General features: G+C 43.5%; 4 protein-coding genes and 1 non-coding gene across 7 annotated transcripts in view; 3 read left to right on the top strand and 2 right to left on the bottom strand.

Moving 5' to 3' along the window:
* LOC135933950 (cyclic GMP-AMP phosphodiesterase SMPDL3A) overlaps positions 1-3,122 on the top strand; it is a 202,149-nt gene extending 199,027 nt beyond the window's left edge. The window contains exon 9 of the mRNA XM_065475429.1: positions 734-3,122. Within this exon, the coding sequence (XP_065331501.1) occupies positions 734-1,177 (444 nt within the window). The 3' untranslated portion in view covers positions 1,178-3,122. The remainder of the gene's footprint in view (positions 1-733) is intronic.
* On the bottom strand, positions 3,111-5,681 carry ProRS-m (prolyl-tRNA synthetase 2-like protein, mitochondrial). Its single transcript, XM_065475441.1, has 7 exons — positions 5,399-5,681; positions 5,157-5,334; positions 5,025-5,098; positions 4,708-4,969; positions 4,460-4,647; positions 4,191-4,406; positions 3,111-3,433 (listed from the first exon to the last, which is right to left on the bottom strand). The coding sequence occupies exons 1-7, from the start codon at positions 5,564-5,566 to the stop codon at positions 3,134-3,136; spliced, it is 1,386 nt and encodes a 461-aa protein (XP_065331513.1). The 5' UTR covers positions 5,567-5,681; the 3' UTR covers positions 3,111-3,133.
* A 278-nt stretch (positions 5,682-5,959) lies between these two features.
* Positions 5,960-6,032, top strand: TRNAK-UUU (transfer RNA lysine (anticodon UUU)). Its single transcript has one exon. It is a non-coding gene; the product is annotated as a tRNA-Lys (tRNA).
* Positions 6,033-6,208: 176 nt separating this feature from the next.
* On the bottom strand, positions 6,209-8,328 carry Sou (Souji). 2 transcript variants are annotated; one of them, XM_065475452.1, is made up of 6 exons: positions 8,151-8,328; positions 7,909-8,054; positions 7,711-7,848; positions 7,515-7,652; positions 7,114-7,461; positions 6,209-6,816 (listed from the first exon to the last, which is right to left on the bottom strand). In XM_065475452.1, exons 1-6 carry the CDS (start codon positions 8,284-8,286, stop codon positions 6,523-6,525), a joined length of 1,200 nt encoding a protein of 399 aa, XP_065331524.1. In that variant the 5' UTR covers positions 8,287-8,328; the 3' UTR covers positions 6,209-6,522. The 2 variants fall into 2 exon arrangements, with proteins under 2 accessions (XP_065331524.1, XP_065331531.1); XM_065475459.1 differs by having other exon boundaries at positions 6,209-6,795.
* A 518-nt stretch (positions 8,329-8,846) lies between these two features.
* Positions 8,847-16,243, top strand: LOC135933943 (eukaryotic translation initiation factor 2 subunit 3-like). 2 transcript variants are annotated; one of them, XM_065475416.1, is made up of 9 exons: positions 8,847-8,975; positions 9,374-9,437; positions 9,510-9,620; positions 13,571-13,804; positions 14,353-14,511; positions 14,609-14,983; positions 15,586-15,755; positions 15,819-15,991; positions 16,048-16,243. In XM_065475416.1, exons 1-9 carry the CDS (start codon positions 8,931-8,933, stop codon positions 16,100-16,102), a joined length of 1,386 nt encoding a protein of 461 aa, XP_065331488.1. In that variant the 5' UTR covers positions 8,847-8,930; the 3' UTR covers positions 16,103-16,243. The 2 variants fall into 2 exon arrangements, with proteins under 2 accessions (XP_065331488.1, XP_065331478.1); XM_065475406.1 differs by lacking the exons at positions 8,847-8,975; positions 13,571-13,804; positions 14,353-14,511; ... (2 more) ...; positions 15,819-15,991; positions 16,048-16,243 and adding exons at positions 9,903-10,153; positions 10,807-11,509; positions 11,691-12,040; positions 12,526-13,395 and having other exon boundaries at positions 9,407-9,437.
* The last annotated feature ends 31 nt before the right edge of the window (positions 16,244-16,274 follow it).

Genomic DNA, 16,274 nt, shown 5'->3' with positions numbered 1-16,274 from the left:
TTTAATTTTAATGCACTTCCACTGCGATTTCAGACTTATTCCTGTTAATGTGGATTCTTCACTTAATATTCTTTCTTTTGACGTGCTGAAAACCAAAATCGGTTCAGCCAATCGCCGTAGAATCGTGAAAAAGAATTTTTTGAAATTTAAAATCTTTTCCAACGTTTTCACGGCGAATAGCTGGACTGATTTTGGTTTTCAGCACGTCAAAAGAAAGCATATTAAGTGAAGAATGCACAGAAGCAGGATTGAGTCTGAAATCGCAGCGGAAGTGCCTTAAAATTAAATTTATTACGAAAGTATGCGGTGGTGCCATCTGTTGGCGGCTTCGAACACTAACGACTTATACAACTGGTGCATTGCTTTGAAAAGTATATTTTTTTGTAATAATTACGACAGAACGTGAGTTAAAAAAATGCCTCAGGCTTTCTAAATTGTGTCCAGATTTTTAAAAACTGTTCTCCTTTGACCAAATAAAAATAAAGGTCAAAGCGTTTCTGAGAATAGTTTGTTATTTTTAATGATATTTGCAGGGTTCAAAATAAATTTCCTTTCTATTTTAACGGAAAATGCAAATAAAACAACTATTTCGAGGGGCAAAATACAAACTTAAAAAATAAACTGCAACGCGCAGTCCTGGGCACCGCCAGGCGAAAGGCTATGCAATCCGCGCGACGCAGGCGCCAGGCCGGTTGCATAAATAACTAATTTCTTCCACTCCACACCCACACAGATCCTGGACTACACGCAGTTCTACCTGGACCTGGCGCAGGCGAACCAGAAGGGCAAGGCCGAGTGGCAGCCGGAATACAACCTGACCAGCTTCTACGGCCTGTCCGAGGTGTCCGCACGGTCGCTGCACCGGCTGGCGGAGACCTTCCGGCACACCGAGGACACGGAGCTGTTCGAGCGGTACGTGCGCGCCAACACGGTGTCGATGCAGCCCGCGCACAACTCGTACACCTACAACAACGGCTACAGCAGCTCCGGGCTGGTGGACACGGGCGGGCCGACGTGCGACCGGCAGTGCCAGCAGAAGCACTACTGCTCCGTCACCAGGGTGTCCTACCCTGAGCTGAAGCGCTGTCTGCGCGACGACACGGTGTGGAGCTCGGCCGGCGCCACCAGCCACGCCCTCGCGCCGCTCGTCGCCGTAGCGGCGCTCGTGGCGCGGTGACTCGGACAGCGGCCAGCCGCTGCCGCCATCGAGCGGTGAGCGGCGCAAGCAAGCATGTACCTGACTCTCAGGAGTGATGAGTGGCGCGGACGGGCGGCGGGAGCAAGCGGGACGAGGGCCGAGAAGCCATGCAGTGCTGCGCATCGATAGATAACGGGCACAACAAGAGTGACACGTGTGTTGTAATACTACCTAAGTAAAAGCTACTCTAGCCGAGAAAATATAATAAAAAAATTATTCCTTTGTAAGATGAAGATGAAAAATGAGAGCAACAGATATTTGTGATATTTATCTTTAGCAGAGTTTGTTGTTTCTATATATGTATGTTTTCGTCCCTCCTCTCTGCAACCCCCATCCCCTGTAGACGCCTTGAATCGTTTTCTCTTTGCTGGGAGAGGTTGAATGTTTGTTAACTAAAATCAACAGCTGCTGCATGGCTTTTGCAGTCAAATTCAAACCCAGTAGGTGGATTTCAGTTTAAGCGCCTTGTTTCCTTATACTCATTGTGGCAGTACGCGATTATTTCACCTATGTTCTAGTTCAAAAATGTGCACAGTTTAAACATGTTTTTTAATTTTAACGGCAAGACCAAAGTCCTTAAGTCAAAGCAACGGGGGCCAGGTTGCGATCTGTGAAGGTTCCCGCCGGTCAGAAGTCATTATGGCGTCGAAATTTATAATTGTTTGAGGCTGCGCAGTATATGTATGCGCATCTAAAGCATGCGTACAATGTTCAGATCGCTTCTCCGTCTCTCAGGATGGCCATAACGCATCACTGCGCAAGCGTGACCCAATTTAAAACCTTCTGCGCAGTCGTAATTCCCACCTGGGGCCTGGCTGCGATCTGTGTTTGGTTCCCGCCGGTCAGAATTCAATATGGCGTCGAAATAATGGAGGCCAATCAGGAAACAGTCCAGTGGCCAATCAGAAGCGCCGAAAAGGGGCGTGCCGACCTTAAAATTGCATTCCCGCGTATTTTGTTGCATTTCTAATAGCCTGATGTGCGATCTAACGGTCGATTCGCCAATATCTTGACGCCATATCTGCGCGTTGACACGTGAATCTAGCCCCCGACGCTGTTGGTGATTAGAAAGGCACGGATTTTGACATTATTTTGGCACAAAATATTCTTTAATAAGACTGTCAGTTGCTACTAAATAAAGATAAGCGTAACTTACGAAATGCAGTTGGGTCCACAAAATCCCTGCTCGGTTGTTCATTAATAAGAATTCCGTTGGATGTGTTAAAAAAAAAACCAAACCTGCTTACACAATGAATTTTAATCGCAAGCCTAGTCAAAATGCCCCATGTCACGGGGACAATTCACCACGAGCAGAGTCAAAAGTCGAAACGGGACAATTATTTGTTAGCGGATATTTTAGTGACATGGGTCGGATGTGTTGGATGTGCAGTGGGCAGACGAATATAGCAGAAGAGGTTCAAGTTTGCTAAATTTTATGTGATCCTGCGTGCGTGTGGTTGTTTCGGTGTAAATACTAGCAAATTAAGGAGTGGAAACGCAAGCCACAGGGTGGATGCTGATTGCGAACGTCGTGTTTTTAATTCTTGCCATGCCAAAGATGAATACAAACACTATTTTTCAAAGCGCGTTTCCGATAAGGGTTTTCTCAGCGTGTTCGATCGTTTCACACCTTGGACGCTTTTCTGTTTGCAACAAAAGGAGACTTTTCTCTGCCTAATTAAAGTCTAAGTTTGTACCTAATCTATACTCACGAAAAAGGAAGGCCGACGAGCGAGAAATGTGTATAATTTACATGTGTCAATGTCTCTGGACAAACTAAGAAGAGCATACTTATGGGACTTTTTTGTATTAATACATAATAAAGCTTTATAAATACACCCGAGGATTAAAAAAAAAAGAAGAAGCAAATTGTATTACTGTAATTTCAAATCGTTCATGAAATAAAAATATCTTTGATGTTAACTACCCTCGCTTTTATTTCAAACTGTTGCTACACTGGTCCTTGACAAAGTCTACGGTCTGCTCGAAACTCAACACTTTCTTTTCGCCGCTGGCCGTGAGGAACACCTCAAAAGTGGGGTTCACGCAGGCCGCCGTGCGTCCAGCAACGATGACAAAAGGATAGCCGTACCTTGATGCTTCCTTGCACCGCCGTCCTATCGTCAAACTCGTCCGGTCGTCGACAAGAACCTCGTCCGCCACACCCTGAAGGCAGGACAGCGAGTTGCCCAGTTTTTCTGCCAGAACAGCTGCGTCTGCTTCTTTGCTGCCATCCTAAAAAAATAAATTGTATTTTATTGTCATATTTTTTTTAAAAAGGCATTGACTAGTTAAAAACAAATTTGTGGCAACAGAGAGATAAACTGTTGGTGATAAAACTAATTTAACAAAATTTTTTGGAAGGAGAAATTGACCTAAAATTCAATACTTTTAGACAATTTTTAAGTGATTCAAAGAAATTATTAAAATGAAAAAAATTGCTGAGAAGATTCTCGAATAAATTAACTTAATTTTGGGTATTTTGATTTTTCCTAAAAAATAATTATAATGGTTCTCTAACGGCCAGTTGAAATTTTCAGACGACTTGGCGCGAAAATAGCAAAATTGAGAAATATTTTCTTAGTAGGAAAAAAACTGGAAATTTAATCAGCTTTCTGAATTTAGGCAATTTTTGAGGTACTATAAACTGGTGAATTTTAATGAGGCCAAACAAAGACCCCTTTCAGAAATCCGCAATTTAAAAAAAATAAAAAAAACTTTCAAGACTCAAAAGAACTGTTTTTATCTTCTCAAAATTAAATTTTCAGAATTTTTCTTTGCTCAAAAAGAGGGCGTAGCTGGTAAAATTCAGAAAATTGGATTTTAGGGCACTTTTAAACGAATGAAATGAAAAAAATTGGTCTGTTAGGGTTAAATTTTAATGTAATACCATATTTTAAAATAAAAAAATCACAATCATTCCAGTTTAATTCAATCCTGAATAAAAAAGGCTGGCTAAAACCACCTGAGCCCTGAGCCTTGTTCAATTTACCTTCGGAGGAATAATGCAGACTTTAAAAGGGGCGATGCTGAGTGGCCACCGCAGTTCCTCCGGAGTCGAGAGGCACTCGGCAGCAGCTGCCAAAATGCGCGAGATGCCCAGTCCGTGACAGCCCATGACAAAAGGCGTCGTCTTGCCATCCTTGGTAACGTAATGCGCTTTCAGGGGCTCCGAATACCTGGTGCCCAGGATGAAGCAATGGCCAACCTGACGAACATCCGATTTTTAACATTCAGAGGATTCTTGCAGAGGAAACAAACCTCGATTCCCTTTTTGGCCACGGGCTCGCACTTGCCAAGACCTGGGCACTTGCTCTCCGTAAATCCAACCTCGCTGTTGACTCCCTTGCCACAGCCAGGGCACAATAAGAGTTCGTCTTCTCCGGCGTCGGACAAGAAGTGGAACTCCTCACTCCTGGAGCCACCCATCAGACCAGAATCACCCTGAACTGGAAATAATAATAATTGTTATAAATTAGATTGAAATTATTCAACTCCGCGGTTCTCACCTTTAACGAATGGAACCTGCAGGTTGTTGAAGATTTTCTCGTACGCATCCCTGACAAGGTGGTAAGTCTTCTCGGCGTCTTCCAAGCTTGCGTCAAAGGTGTAAAGGTCCTTCATGAGGAACTCTCTGGCTCTCAGCAGACCCGACCGTGGCTTCATTTCGTCGCGGAATTTTGTGGAAATTTGGTATAACATCAGTGGCAGTTGCTTGTGGGAAATATGCCCAGCTGTACCCAGCAAGTGCGTGATGGCCTCTTCGTGGGTCTAAGTAAAAAATTGTAAAAATGGGCAGGACTTTAATTTTTTAATTGAACGTTACCGGGCTTAAAATGTAGTTTTGGTCATGTCTGTCCTTTAATTTAAATAGTTCCTCGTCCATGCTCTTCAATCGACCTGTGCACAAAATATTAACATTATTTCCAGTATAATTTATGGTAGTTTATTTACAAACCAGTTTTATTCCACAAGCTTGACGGCGCTAAAGAAGCTAAATGCAATTTTTGGCAGCCAATTTTCCTTAATTCAGCGTCGATTATATTTTCTATTTTATATAAGATTCTTTGGGCTAGAGGTAAAATGCAAAATGTGCCTGGTGACTGTGCTCTGATAAATCCCAACTCCACAAGAAGCTGAAAATTATTAAGGACTGTTAGGGACCAAATAATAACACGTCAGATTTTTTGCTCTACATACTTGCTGACTCTTGGAAGCAATCTCTTTCGACGTGACATTAGATTCTTTGGAGGCAGAATAGGTTGGTCTGAATATCGATGAGACTTTGGTGACTATTTCTCGGTGCTGAGAATGATGCAACCACGACCGGCTTTGGCGAAGTAAAACACGAGATCCGAAAAGACTCATTGTGAACCAAGTCACATGAGAAAAAAGGGCGAAATTTTTGTTTTTCACGTCAAAATTGGCAAAACAAGACAGTGGAAGAGGACGACAACATTGAAAATTGATTGAGAGTGCGACAGTGCGAGTGCGTGCAGTCCAGGTGCAGTCCCAGCTCCCAGCTGATAGTCAGATTTTGAAATTTCGCGCTGCAAATGTCATCAGCTCGTCTGATCTAGCGTTATTTGCAAGCAAATGGTTGAAAGATGGTTGCTTTTAAAATGAATTAATGCTTTATTTTAAGACGCATTGCCCCCCAAATTTGGTTCAAATGTTAAGAAACCAAGAAATATAATACATAACTTACCGAAAACAAGCAAGTGAGTATAAATATGCTACATGTTATAAATTCCAATATCAGCCCGGATAGCTCAGTCGGTAGAGCATTAGGCTTTTAACCTAAGGGTCCAGGGTTCGAGTCCCTGTTCGGGCGTTTTTTTGTTTGATTTCCTAGGTTTGTTTTGAAATTAATTAGCTATTTAATTATGTTAATTACATTCTGACCACTTTTTGTTATATTTTTAGTGATCTCCTTCCACTTTTGGCACCGGAGCTTTTGGAAAAACCTGGTTCTTACTTCTTATTGAGAAAAACTAGTAGTACTACATTATTTATATTTATATCATCAGGTTTATTTGACCATTATCATATTAATTCACAGCATCATGTACCTTGATTGAAAATAAAATCGAAAATAAAACATTATACATATCAACAAATTCGGTGTCTGCAAGGTGCAAAATTCTAGCTTAATAGAGTGACAACTATATTATAATATGTATATTTTATACTATGTACATTTTAAAGGGCTTGTTACAAGCAGCGTGGACAAGTAGTGTGTGACAAGTACAAATAATTATCAACAGTACAACACAATTCGAGTTAGTTTCGTCAGCTTTAACAAAGAGCGTGGCGTTCAGATTTCAAAATACCACTTGTCTGGCGTCGGTCGGGTTCTGCTCCACCGGACAGTAGGGGCACTTGAGTTTGCTGCCGCTGCTGAGCTTGTTGAGCGCGTCCCTCGAGATCACGTGGCCGCACACGAGCCGCATCGGAGGGTTGTTCTGCGTGCTCTGCTGCCTGAGAATGGGGCACGCGAACACCGAGTGGTACCTGTGCTCCTTGCCCAGGTCGATCTCGATGGGCAGCTCGTCCTTGCCGCTCCAAATGCCCGTCACCTGCCGCTGCTGCATCACCTGGAATCGGAACAGAGGATGCTGCACAATGGGCGTTTATTTCTTTTTCAAAAAAAGCGTGTAAAATTATAAGCCTAAAAATAAGGCGCAAAAATGCAGCAATACTTTTTAATGCCAAAAAACACCATTTCCTTATTTTTCCGCATTTTTTTACTGAAAATATTGGAGCCTAGGGTAAAATAGTGGGTTTTATTGGTTATTTCTGCCTGAAAAAACCCGAAAAAACCCAGGTCGGCTTGGAAATTCACTATTATTCCTCTTTAAAGACACACTATGTCTGTTAGTGGTGAAGTCTGATATCAATTAAGTATTTTGTACCTGTTTAATGTTGAGCAGCGCTGGCAAGGCGGTGCAGCCGGCGTTGATGCAGACGGAGAGCGGGCTGTCGACGCTCAGGCCAAGCAGGGCGCACGCGTCTTTCATGAATACCTCGTGGATCTCGACCCAGACGTAGGGGTCGAGCAGGTGACTATACGGCGAGCCGGGCAGGCCCTGCGGCAGGAAGAGCAGCGCGCCCATCAGGCTCTGGATCTCCTTCTCGTGGCGCGTCACGAATTGAGACAAATGAGTGCGCGCGTAGTTGACAGCCTCTGACTGGTGATTCACGCCCTTTTCCACCAGGTTGATGAACTGCAGCCGGTGCAGTTTGAACTCCAGGGACGAGTTCTGCAATTGAGATCGATCGAGCCTTGAAAAATATTGTTGTGTTATTTCCTTACTTGGGCTGCGAGTCTTTCTCTGTGGGAGGTTGCCCACTCGAGCGCTGGCTGGAGATTTCGCTGTTTCAGGCAGTCTAAAATTTGGTTGAGCTCCTGGAAAGGCTCCTTGTTGCTGATGCTGGTTTGCAACCCCGCCTCCTACACATATAAAATGGAGGATTAACAATCTCACGGTGAGTCTAAATTTCCCACGGACCTTTCCTAATTCTTCTGCGATGTCAATCATGCCTTGGCGAAAAAAATGCTGGCAAATGACCCTGTTGAGCAAGTCAACCTTGTCCTGCCCCGCAAAAACCTCCTCCCTGCTGGTCGAGGCGAAGTCCGAGACGAAATTCTACAAGAGGGAGAACGATTATTTGATAATAATTATACATAATTAATTCGCCTGGGTTACCCTGTCGATGGCTTTTCCGACTTTGGAGACGGTGCTGTGCAGATCTCGGTGGTCAGAGGCTAGTCGTTGGACAGTGTCTTTCACCTTGGACGCGGCTTGTTTGATAATTAAAATCTGGCCCGCCGAGAGCTCGTGTTGCGACGGAGCTGAGACAGAATTTGAGTGCTTTGTTTATTTTCTGCGACTTGTGACATCGCAAGTAAACAATGGCTTTTTTCGCCTCGTCGGATGACTGGCCTCACCTTCTTCCATGCTGTTCTTCAGACTTTCTATGTGGCTGCATAATTCGTTCAGCGTTCGGTCCGCATGCTCGTTTATTCCTCCGAATTTGTTGAGAACTTTTTCCACTTCTTTCTCCACTCCAGTGCACGCATCCATGTTTGTGTTTGCTGCAGTGAGAAGTCAGAAGTTTTCTCCAATCAGCTGCCGGCGACGCTAGCGCCAAGAGACATTCACCTCACTTTGAACTGTTTTGAACAGCCGATGAGCCGATGTTTAAAGGGTTCACAGCGGGGCGCGCGGGCTCATTGGAATAACGGCAAATAACAATAACATTTGGGTTGCAGCTGACAATGAGACGTTGTCACTTTTTCCACTGAAATTGAACAAATGAATTGATGCTATTGATGACAACATAGCCATTGACCTTTACTACGAATATGTACCAAAAAAATAATATGTCTGTACATTCTGATATTTTCAGAAATTATTACGTATTCACACTCAGTGAAATAAGAAATTTGCTGAAGTGCCAGGTGTCAGTAAATTTGATATACGACCCTTGGCCGGTTTCCTTTCCTTCTCCGCTCCTTTTTCTTCCGTCAGCATTCCCGCGATTTTTCTCGCTCGACTTTGACCTCCAGTACCTCCACCCACCGCCTCCAATTTCTTTCGCGCCCAGCGCGGCTTTGATGTTGAATATTGGCGGCGAAGTGGGGCTTTGCTTTGCCTCTCGACCAATCACAGCGCTCCCTTTGGCTTATGCAACACGATTCAACATTCAATTCTTATTTCCCTGTAATATGGCGGACGGCTCGGTGGAATTGAGCGACAATAACTCGGAAATTGTGAGTAAATTACACAATATTGACCATTATTTTGACCTTTGGCGGATTCGGGCTAAATTTGCCGATAATTTGAGCCGGTGAGCGATGGCGTGGATCGCGTTCTGCCGGCGCAGTTGGCCACCGCCTCTTGCCACATGGCATTAATGCATGGTAGCGATCCACAATCCACACAGCGGAAATATTACTTTGATTTTGTACACACGATACTAAAATCTGATCGTGGAATCATGTAGCTGCGTCTAAATTTTCTTTCCTCTGTCCCATTGCCATACGTGTCTATCTACCATTTAATTCTGCATGTATGTTATGGATGACAATTTTTGTTTTATGTCTTTACTGTTTCTATGCAAGCTGTTAACCACATAATTTTTAATAACATTCTAAATTAATGTTTTCAGAATTTCTCGGAGCTCACTGCTATCTCCCCAGAAGTTATTTCGAAGCAAGCTACCATCAATATTGGTGGGTGTTTCCGTTATAATTTATTTCTCACTTATTCTGACATTATTATTTTGTATTTATGCGAAATAACAGGAACCATCGGCCACGTAGCCCACGGTAAATCGACTGTCGTGAAGGCCATTTCCACTGTCCAGACTGTCCGCTTCAAGAACGAGCTTGAACGCAACATCACCATTAAATTAGGTGAGTTTTCAGGACAGTTGTGTTTTTATGCTTGGCCGTGCGGAAGGCAAGGTGGAATCTCTGCATTCTTTAGGCAAGTAAGCCAACCAAAATGTTGGGGAAACGAATGAACGAGTGGTAGCTAAATTGAATGCCTCACTTTCTCCAGAGTTTCGGAACCGTCTTTAATTGGGAACTGCTCAAAACTCTGTTTCTGTCGGAATGCACGGTTTTTTCTGGCTTGCCTTCCGCCAGACCGAGTTGCAAAACAGCTGACTTGTGTGACCAATTAAACGGTTTCAGATTAACATGGAGAAAGGCAAGGCGAGTAGGGATTGCGACACCGAGAACGCGTTGGGGCCGGACGAACCGATGGCCGACAAGTCGGATCAGCAAGAAGTGCGCCAGCAAATGATTGATGGACGCATACAGTGCACCGTTTCGACCACTGAAAGTGACAAGATGAGCCAAGAGAGTGGCCCCAGCAACGGCGAACCAGGCAGGAAGAGGAATCTCTCGACCTCTTCCTCCGGCAATAGCGTTTCCTCCAAGAAGTAATCATTGGCCTGAAGTTGCTTCGGGAATTTCTGTCGGCTACTCTTGCCAGCTATATTTTTGATATTTTGAGCTTCTCTAAACCATGCCTGTCCAACTTTAGTTGAGTCGTGTTTTATACTTTTTTAAATCAGGGGTTTCCTTCGACCTTTGGCACAGGGGTGCGTTGGTATTAAATGTTATAGATTTTTTTAATGTGCGCGAAACGAAATGTTTGGCGTCGAAACAGCGAAAGTGGGGGCGTAACCGAGGGAATACATTAATTCCCTTCTTTTGCGGCCAATTTCTGCAGTTTCGACGCCAAAAAGTAAAAAAAAAACGGCCTGCAAATTATGGTTTTCAAAACTAAAATCCCTGGTGCGACAAATCGAAGGGTGCGATAGGGTTTTGGTATTGAAAAATCCTATATTTTATGGCTGATTTATTTATTTTGAGACCCTATTGATATGATAAAATGCTAACTGTTAATAATTTTAAATCTTGACACTATTAAGCCATAAGTAAAGGGTTAAATTTCAATATTTTCCCTCTTTCCAATCCCGAAAATCCATTTGGCAATATTATTCTATTAATTTTAGTGTTAGGCAAGGGTAGCCGATTTTAATTCCCGAGTTGACATTGTTGGAGAACGATCCGAATATTGTGTGCGCAGGCGAAAGAGGAAGAGGATGGGTGCAAAGCAGAAAGAAAGAAAGGCCCGCAACCCCTTTTACTCGATCGACGCGAGGGACACGGAGACGCGGGAGGTGCCGGCCAACGCGGAGAAACCAGACCTGACGGTGGGGCTGACCGTTTTAAATGAGTACGAGGTTGAGAGCATTGAGGACCGCATGGTCTTCGAAGACGAGTTCCACTACCTGGTCAAGTGGAAAGGCTGGGCGCCTGAACACAACTCGTGGGAGCCCAAGTCTGGCCTCAAGAACGCTCGGCTTTTGATCAGAAAGTTCGAGAAAAAGTACCCTGAGTTGCTGCAGGCGCGCTTTCTCCGCATCTCGGAGCAACTGCCCGTCCTGGAGCCGTTGGGGGGCAAGGCGACCTTGTACGAGTGTGAGGTGGTGGCCGGCATGACCATTGCAGACTACAACACCATCTTCAAGCTGCCGAAGCATGAGGAGCCGTTGCCCAACCCCAAACTGCTCAAGTCGCACATCTTCAAGGTTCTGCAGGATCAGGGCAACGACAACCTCTTGGCCATGATCAAGCGAATGGTGCTGAAGCGCGAACAGGTTCGCATCCAGTTCGAGCAGCAAGCTTTCATGAAGAATTTCATCAAGAAATTGAACGAAGTTAGCGGCAACGAACTTCTCTCCATCGAGAACAACGTCGACCTCGGCTTCCCTCCACTCAGCTTTCAGGTTTGTTCGACTTCAAACCATTTCATTTTTGCTTTGGAGGCTTGAGACGCGTTTCTCTTCCCTTTCGTATGAATTTTTTTTAAAGCGCTTCAAATTTCAACCCAAACTCTGACCATTTCTCAAGCCTCTAATGTTTTGACTAAACAAATATTTCTAAACTTTGATTCAATCGGAATTTTAGCCCATTAGCAAGAATGTTGCGCACGAGGAAATTGTGATCCCAGAGGATCCTCCGGTCGGCTGTGAGTGCGACACGTGCGATAACAAGGCTCAGTGCTGTCCACAGCTGGCAGACGTCAATTTCGCCTACAACAGCAGGGGTTTGCTTGAGATAAACTATGGCAATCCTATCTTTGAGTGCAACAAGGCTTGCAAGTGTCCCGACAGCTGCATCAACCGGGTCGTGCAGAAGGGCAGCCAGCTCAAGCTAAAAATATTCAAGACAGAAGACAAGGGCTGGGGAGTGCAGGCCCGCGAGTACATTCCACAGGGAACTTTTGTTTGCGAGTACGTCGGCGAAATGATCGCAAGGTATGATCAAATTACGGGCAATTTGACTACTCTCTGGGAATAGAACAATCATAAAAATAGAAAAGACAAATTAATTTGAGGAAAATATGCTCAGTAGAATAAAAACTAGAAATTTAATCAGTTTTTTAGACTGGTGAATTTTAACAAGGCCTTTTGATAATCTGCAATTTTTGAAAAATTTAAAAATAACTTTCAGAACTACAAAGAAGTACTATTTTTCATATTCTCACAATTAAATTTTTATAATTTTTCCCAACCCGGAATTTCCTTTGCTCAATAAAGGGGCGTAACCAGTAAAATTACAAATAAGGGACTCTTTTCGTCAGATGTTTACCCCTTTTTTATAAAAAAAAATCCCAATCATCCCACTTTAATTAGGTCCAATTCTGGAAATTTCCAATTTATCTTGTGATTCAGGGGTGGGAGAGTTGTCTTTTGTGTCTCAGTCGGCGGAACTAACCTTAATTGCATTTCCGCGTTGGCAGGTGGGTTGTGCATCAGCGCACGCGCGACGAGTACAAGGGCAAGTCGAACTACATCTTTGACCTCGACTTCAATCCGACCACTGAACAAGAGCGATTTGACTCGGAAGGCTACGAGATCCTTCCTTACTCTGTTGACGCCACCGTCAGGGGCAACGTCTCGCACTTCATCAACCACTCGTGCGAGCCAAACCTCGGGGTCTACGGGGTTTTCGTAGACTGCCTGGATCCTCATATGCCGCGCCTGGGCATGTTTGCCATCAGGGACATTCAGTGCGGCGATGAGATCTTCTTTGACTACACAGCGCAGTACCTGCTGAAGCGCCGCAAAAAGGGCCCCAAGTCCAAGCGGAGTGTCAACAGCGCGTTCGCCTGCAAGTGCGGAAGCAGCGTATGCCGCTCTGTGGAATTTTAATAATTGATTTGTATGACATTCCGGGCAGCACTCTTTCGTTCAATTTAGTTTGGCTTGCGTCACAGGGTCATTTCAAGCTGCCATTACGGACAAGACCCGTTTTTCTCACTCCGGCTCCCTTTAGAGTCCAAAATCTGCTGTTTTGTGAACCGATCTTGTCACAACACCAACGACTGGAGCACAGTATTGAGTTTGGTGAAGAACTTAATTTAAAAATTATTATTTGATATATTTTCACATCGGCTTTTGCTTTTGCCGGTACGGCAGTCAAATTTACCGCGCCCACGGTCAATACAATAATAGTTTGTTAAAATAACAATCTCTGATATAAAGAATGCATTTGCTTTCCGTACAAAAATTCGGAAGGGTATACCAAAAATACCAAAACCTGTCGATTTAAAGGTATCACCTCTGAAATGAATGTTAAATTCAACTAATAAAGACTAGTTTTGTAACTACGTATGTGTCTTGCTTACAATTAATGCCTTATTTCTCCTAATGTGATGTTTGTAAAATAATACGACTTGTTGGGAGAAATAGAATCGAAATTGAAATTTAGTGTAAACCGCTTTCCGCACGGCCAAATCTGTTAGGATTAAGTTTATGATTTATCATGGTTATGCTGTCTTTCAGGATATGCCAACGCTAAGATCTTTAAGTGTAACAATGAAAAATGTCCGCGTCCCGCCTGCTACACGTCGGGCGGCTCTGCCAAAGAGAACTCGTTCCCTTGCCAGAGGCTCAACTGCACCGGCCACTACGAGCTGCTGAGACACGTCTCCTTTGTCGACTGCCCTGGCCACGACATCTTGATGGCAACCATGTTGTCCGGTGCTGCAGTGATGGACGCAGCCCTCTTGCTTATTGGTGAGAAATGATGCATTTTGATTATGCCGATGTGTTAAAAATCCCTTTTTTAAATATATATTTTTTGTACAATAGCCGCAACTGGCTGGATTTTTTTTTAAATTCTTAAAATTAAAACTTGAGCGTCAGTTGCGGGTTGGGCTCCATCTTTATTAACAAGCAGCAATTTATTAAGCAAATATAAGTGGCTAGTAAAAATTCCAACGCCAAAATCCCGTCCAATTGACCTTTAAATTTCCAAATTCGCCTGAAACTGCTCCAATGGTAAAATTTAATAACATGCACCATGAACAGGAAACAAGAAAAAGATGATTATATTTAATTTAAAAATAATATTTGATACCTTTTCCTCAACATTAAAAATTTTTGAGACATTTGCATGGAACGACGAGTGAGCCAGGATTTCCCAGGAAGCTTTATTATCGTTTTGGATTTTCCCAAAAAAAAATTAAAACATTGTCCCGGGACTGGGCAAAACCTGGGAAATGGACGCTCTAATTTACGACAAATAAGTTTAGTTTATTTCAACAATAATTTTAAACCCACAGCTGGAAATGAGCCATGCCCTCAGCCGCAGACGAAAGAACATCTGGCCGCAGTTGAAATCATGAAGCTCAACAACATCATCATTTTGCAAAACAAGATCGATTTGGTCAAGGAAGGTCAAGCCACTGAACAGTATCAGGAGGTGCTGAAATTCGTGCAAGGTAATTTGAAAATGCAATTAGTAATTATCCCTCTACATTTTGCCTTACTTAGTCAAAGAAATCTCAATTTTGTGTTAATAATACGAATTTGTGTCAGGTACCGTGGCCGAAGGAGCGCCTGTGATCCCCATCTCGGCTCAGCTGAAGTACAACATCGAGGTGTTGTGCGAGTACATCGTAAAGAAGGTGCCGGTGCCTGATCGAGACCTGACGTCCGCACCGAGACTCATCATCATCCGCTCGTTTGACGTCAACAAACCCGGATGCGAGGCTGCCGAGCTCAAGGGTGGCGTCGCCGGCGGCAGCATCTTGCGCGGCATGCTCAAGGTCGGCATGGAGGTCGAGGTGCGGCCTGGCATTGTCTCCAAGGACTCCAAGGGCGAGACAACCTGCAAGCCCATCTTCACCAGGATTGTCTCTCTGTGCGCTGAGCAGAACAAGCTTGACTTCGCCGTGCCCGGCGGTCTCATTGGTAATTCAACATTCTCTCTCTGTGTTGATTTCTCTCGCGCTGTCGAGATGGGAAATCTTTTGCATTCAAAGTGGAATGAAAATGAATCTTTATTTTAAACATGAAAAGTGTCCCAAAATCATTTTTTGAATTTTACCGGTTACACCCTCTTTTTTGGGTAAAGAAAATTAATTGCTTTGGGGTTAGAAAAATTATGAATATTAAATAGTGAGAAGGAAAATAAAAAATGGAACTTTCGAGTTTTGAAACTTATTTTTTATACTTCAAAAATTGCAGATTTTCGAAAGGGGTCTGTGTTTAGCCTCATTAAAATTCACCAGCTCATAGTAGCGTCAAAAACTGCCTAAATTCAGAAAGCTGATTTTTTTCTCATGAAGCAAAATTTTCTCAAATTAACCATTTTCGCACAAATTCGTCTAAAAATATCAACTGGGCGTTAAAGAACCTTTAAAATATTTTTGGGGGAAATCAAAATACCCGAAATCAAGTTAATTTATTCGAGAATCATCTCAGAAAAATATATTTTTTATAATTTATAATTTTTCTGATAATGAGAAGCATTTGATCACTTTAATTAAACTGACTTTATTTTTTCTTTGCAGGCGTGGGAACAAAAATCGATCCCACTCTTTGCCGTGCTGACCGTCTGGTTGGTCAGGTTCTTGGCGCTGTAGGAACCCTGCCCAACATCTACATTGAAATCGAGATCACCTACTACCTGCTGAGGAGACTGCTTGGTGTGCAGATTGACGGAGACAAGAAAGCGGCTAGGGTAAGCACCGTTAACCACCCTTGAGCTGTTGTTTGACTGGAGAAAATTTGTGAACCTTTTCAGGTGCAACGATTGGAGAAGAAGGAAGCGCTGCTGCTGAACATTGGCTCCATGTCGACGGGCGGCATCGTTCTGCAGGCCAAGTCGGACGTGGCCGTCGTGCGCTTGCAACTTCCAGTTTGCACCGAGTACGGCGAGAAAGTCGCCCTCAGCAGACGTATAGACAAGCATTGGCGGTTAGTTATTTCATTAAGTTCGCTGCTTTATCATACTAAATCATTTTTATTTCTAGATTGATTGGTTGGGGACAGATCCGACGTGGAAAGATTATCGAACCTCAAGCGTGAAAAGATAAACAAACTTCAGCTGACTCCTTGACTCATCTTTTTTCCGGTTATTGTTGACTTTCTATCTATTATTTAACGCTGGGAAAACCCTCTCACAGCTGACAGTTTACATTTTTAATAAATCGTGGAGTTGGCAAAAAATGGTGTTTTTTATTTGCAAAAGTTTAGATAG

Source organism: Cloeon dipterum, chromosome 1 (assembly GCF_949628265.1).
Source record: "Cloeon dipterum chromosome 1, ieCloDipt1.1, whole genome shotgun sequence".
Lineage (NCBI taxonomy): Eukaryota > Metazoa > Arthropoda > Insecta > Ephemeroptera > Baetidae > Cloeon > Cloeon dipterum.
This window is presented reverse-complemented; position numbering and strand designations above follow the sequence as displayed.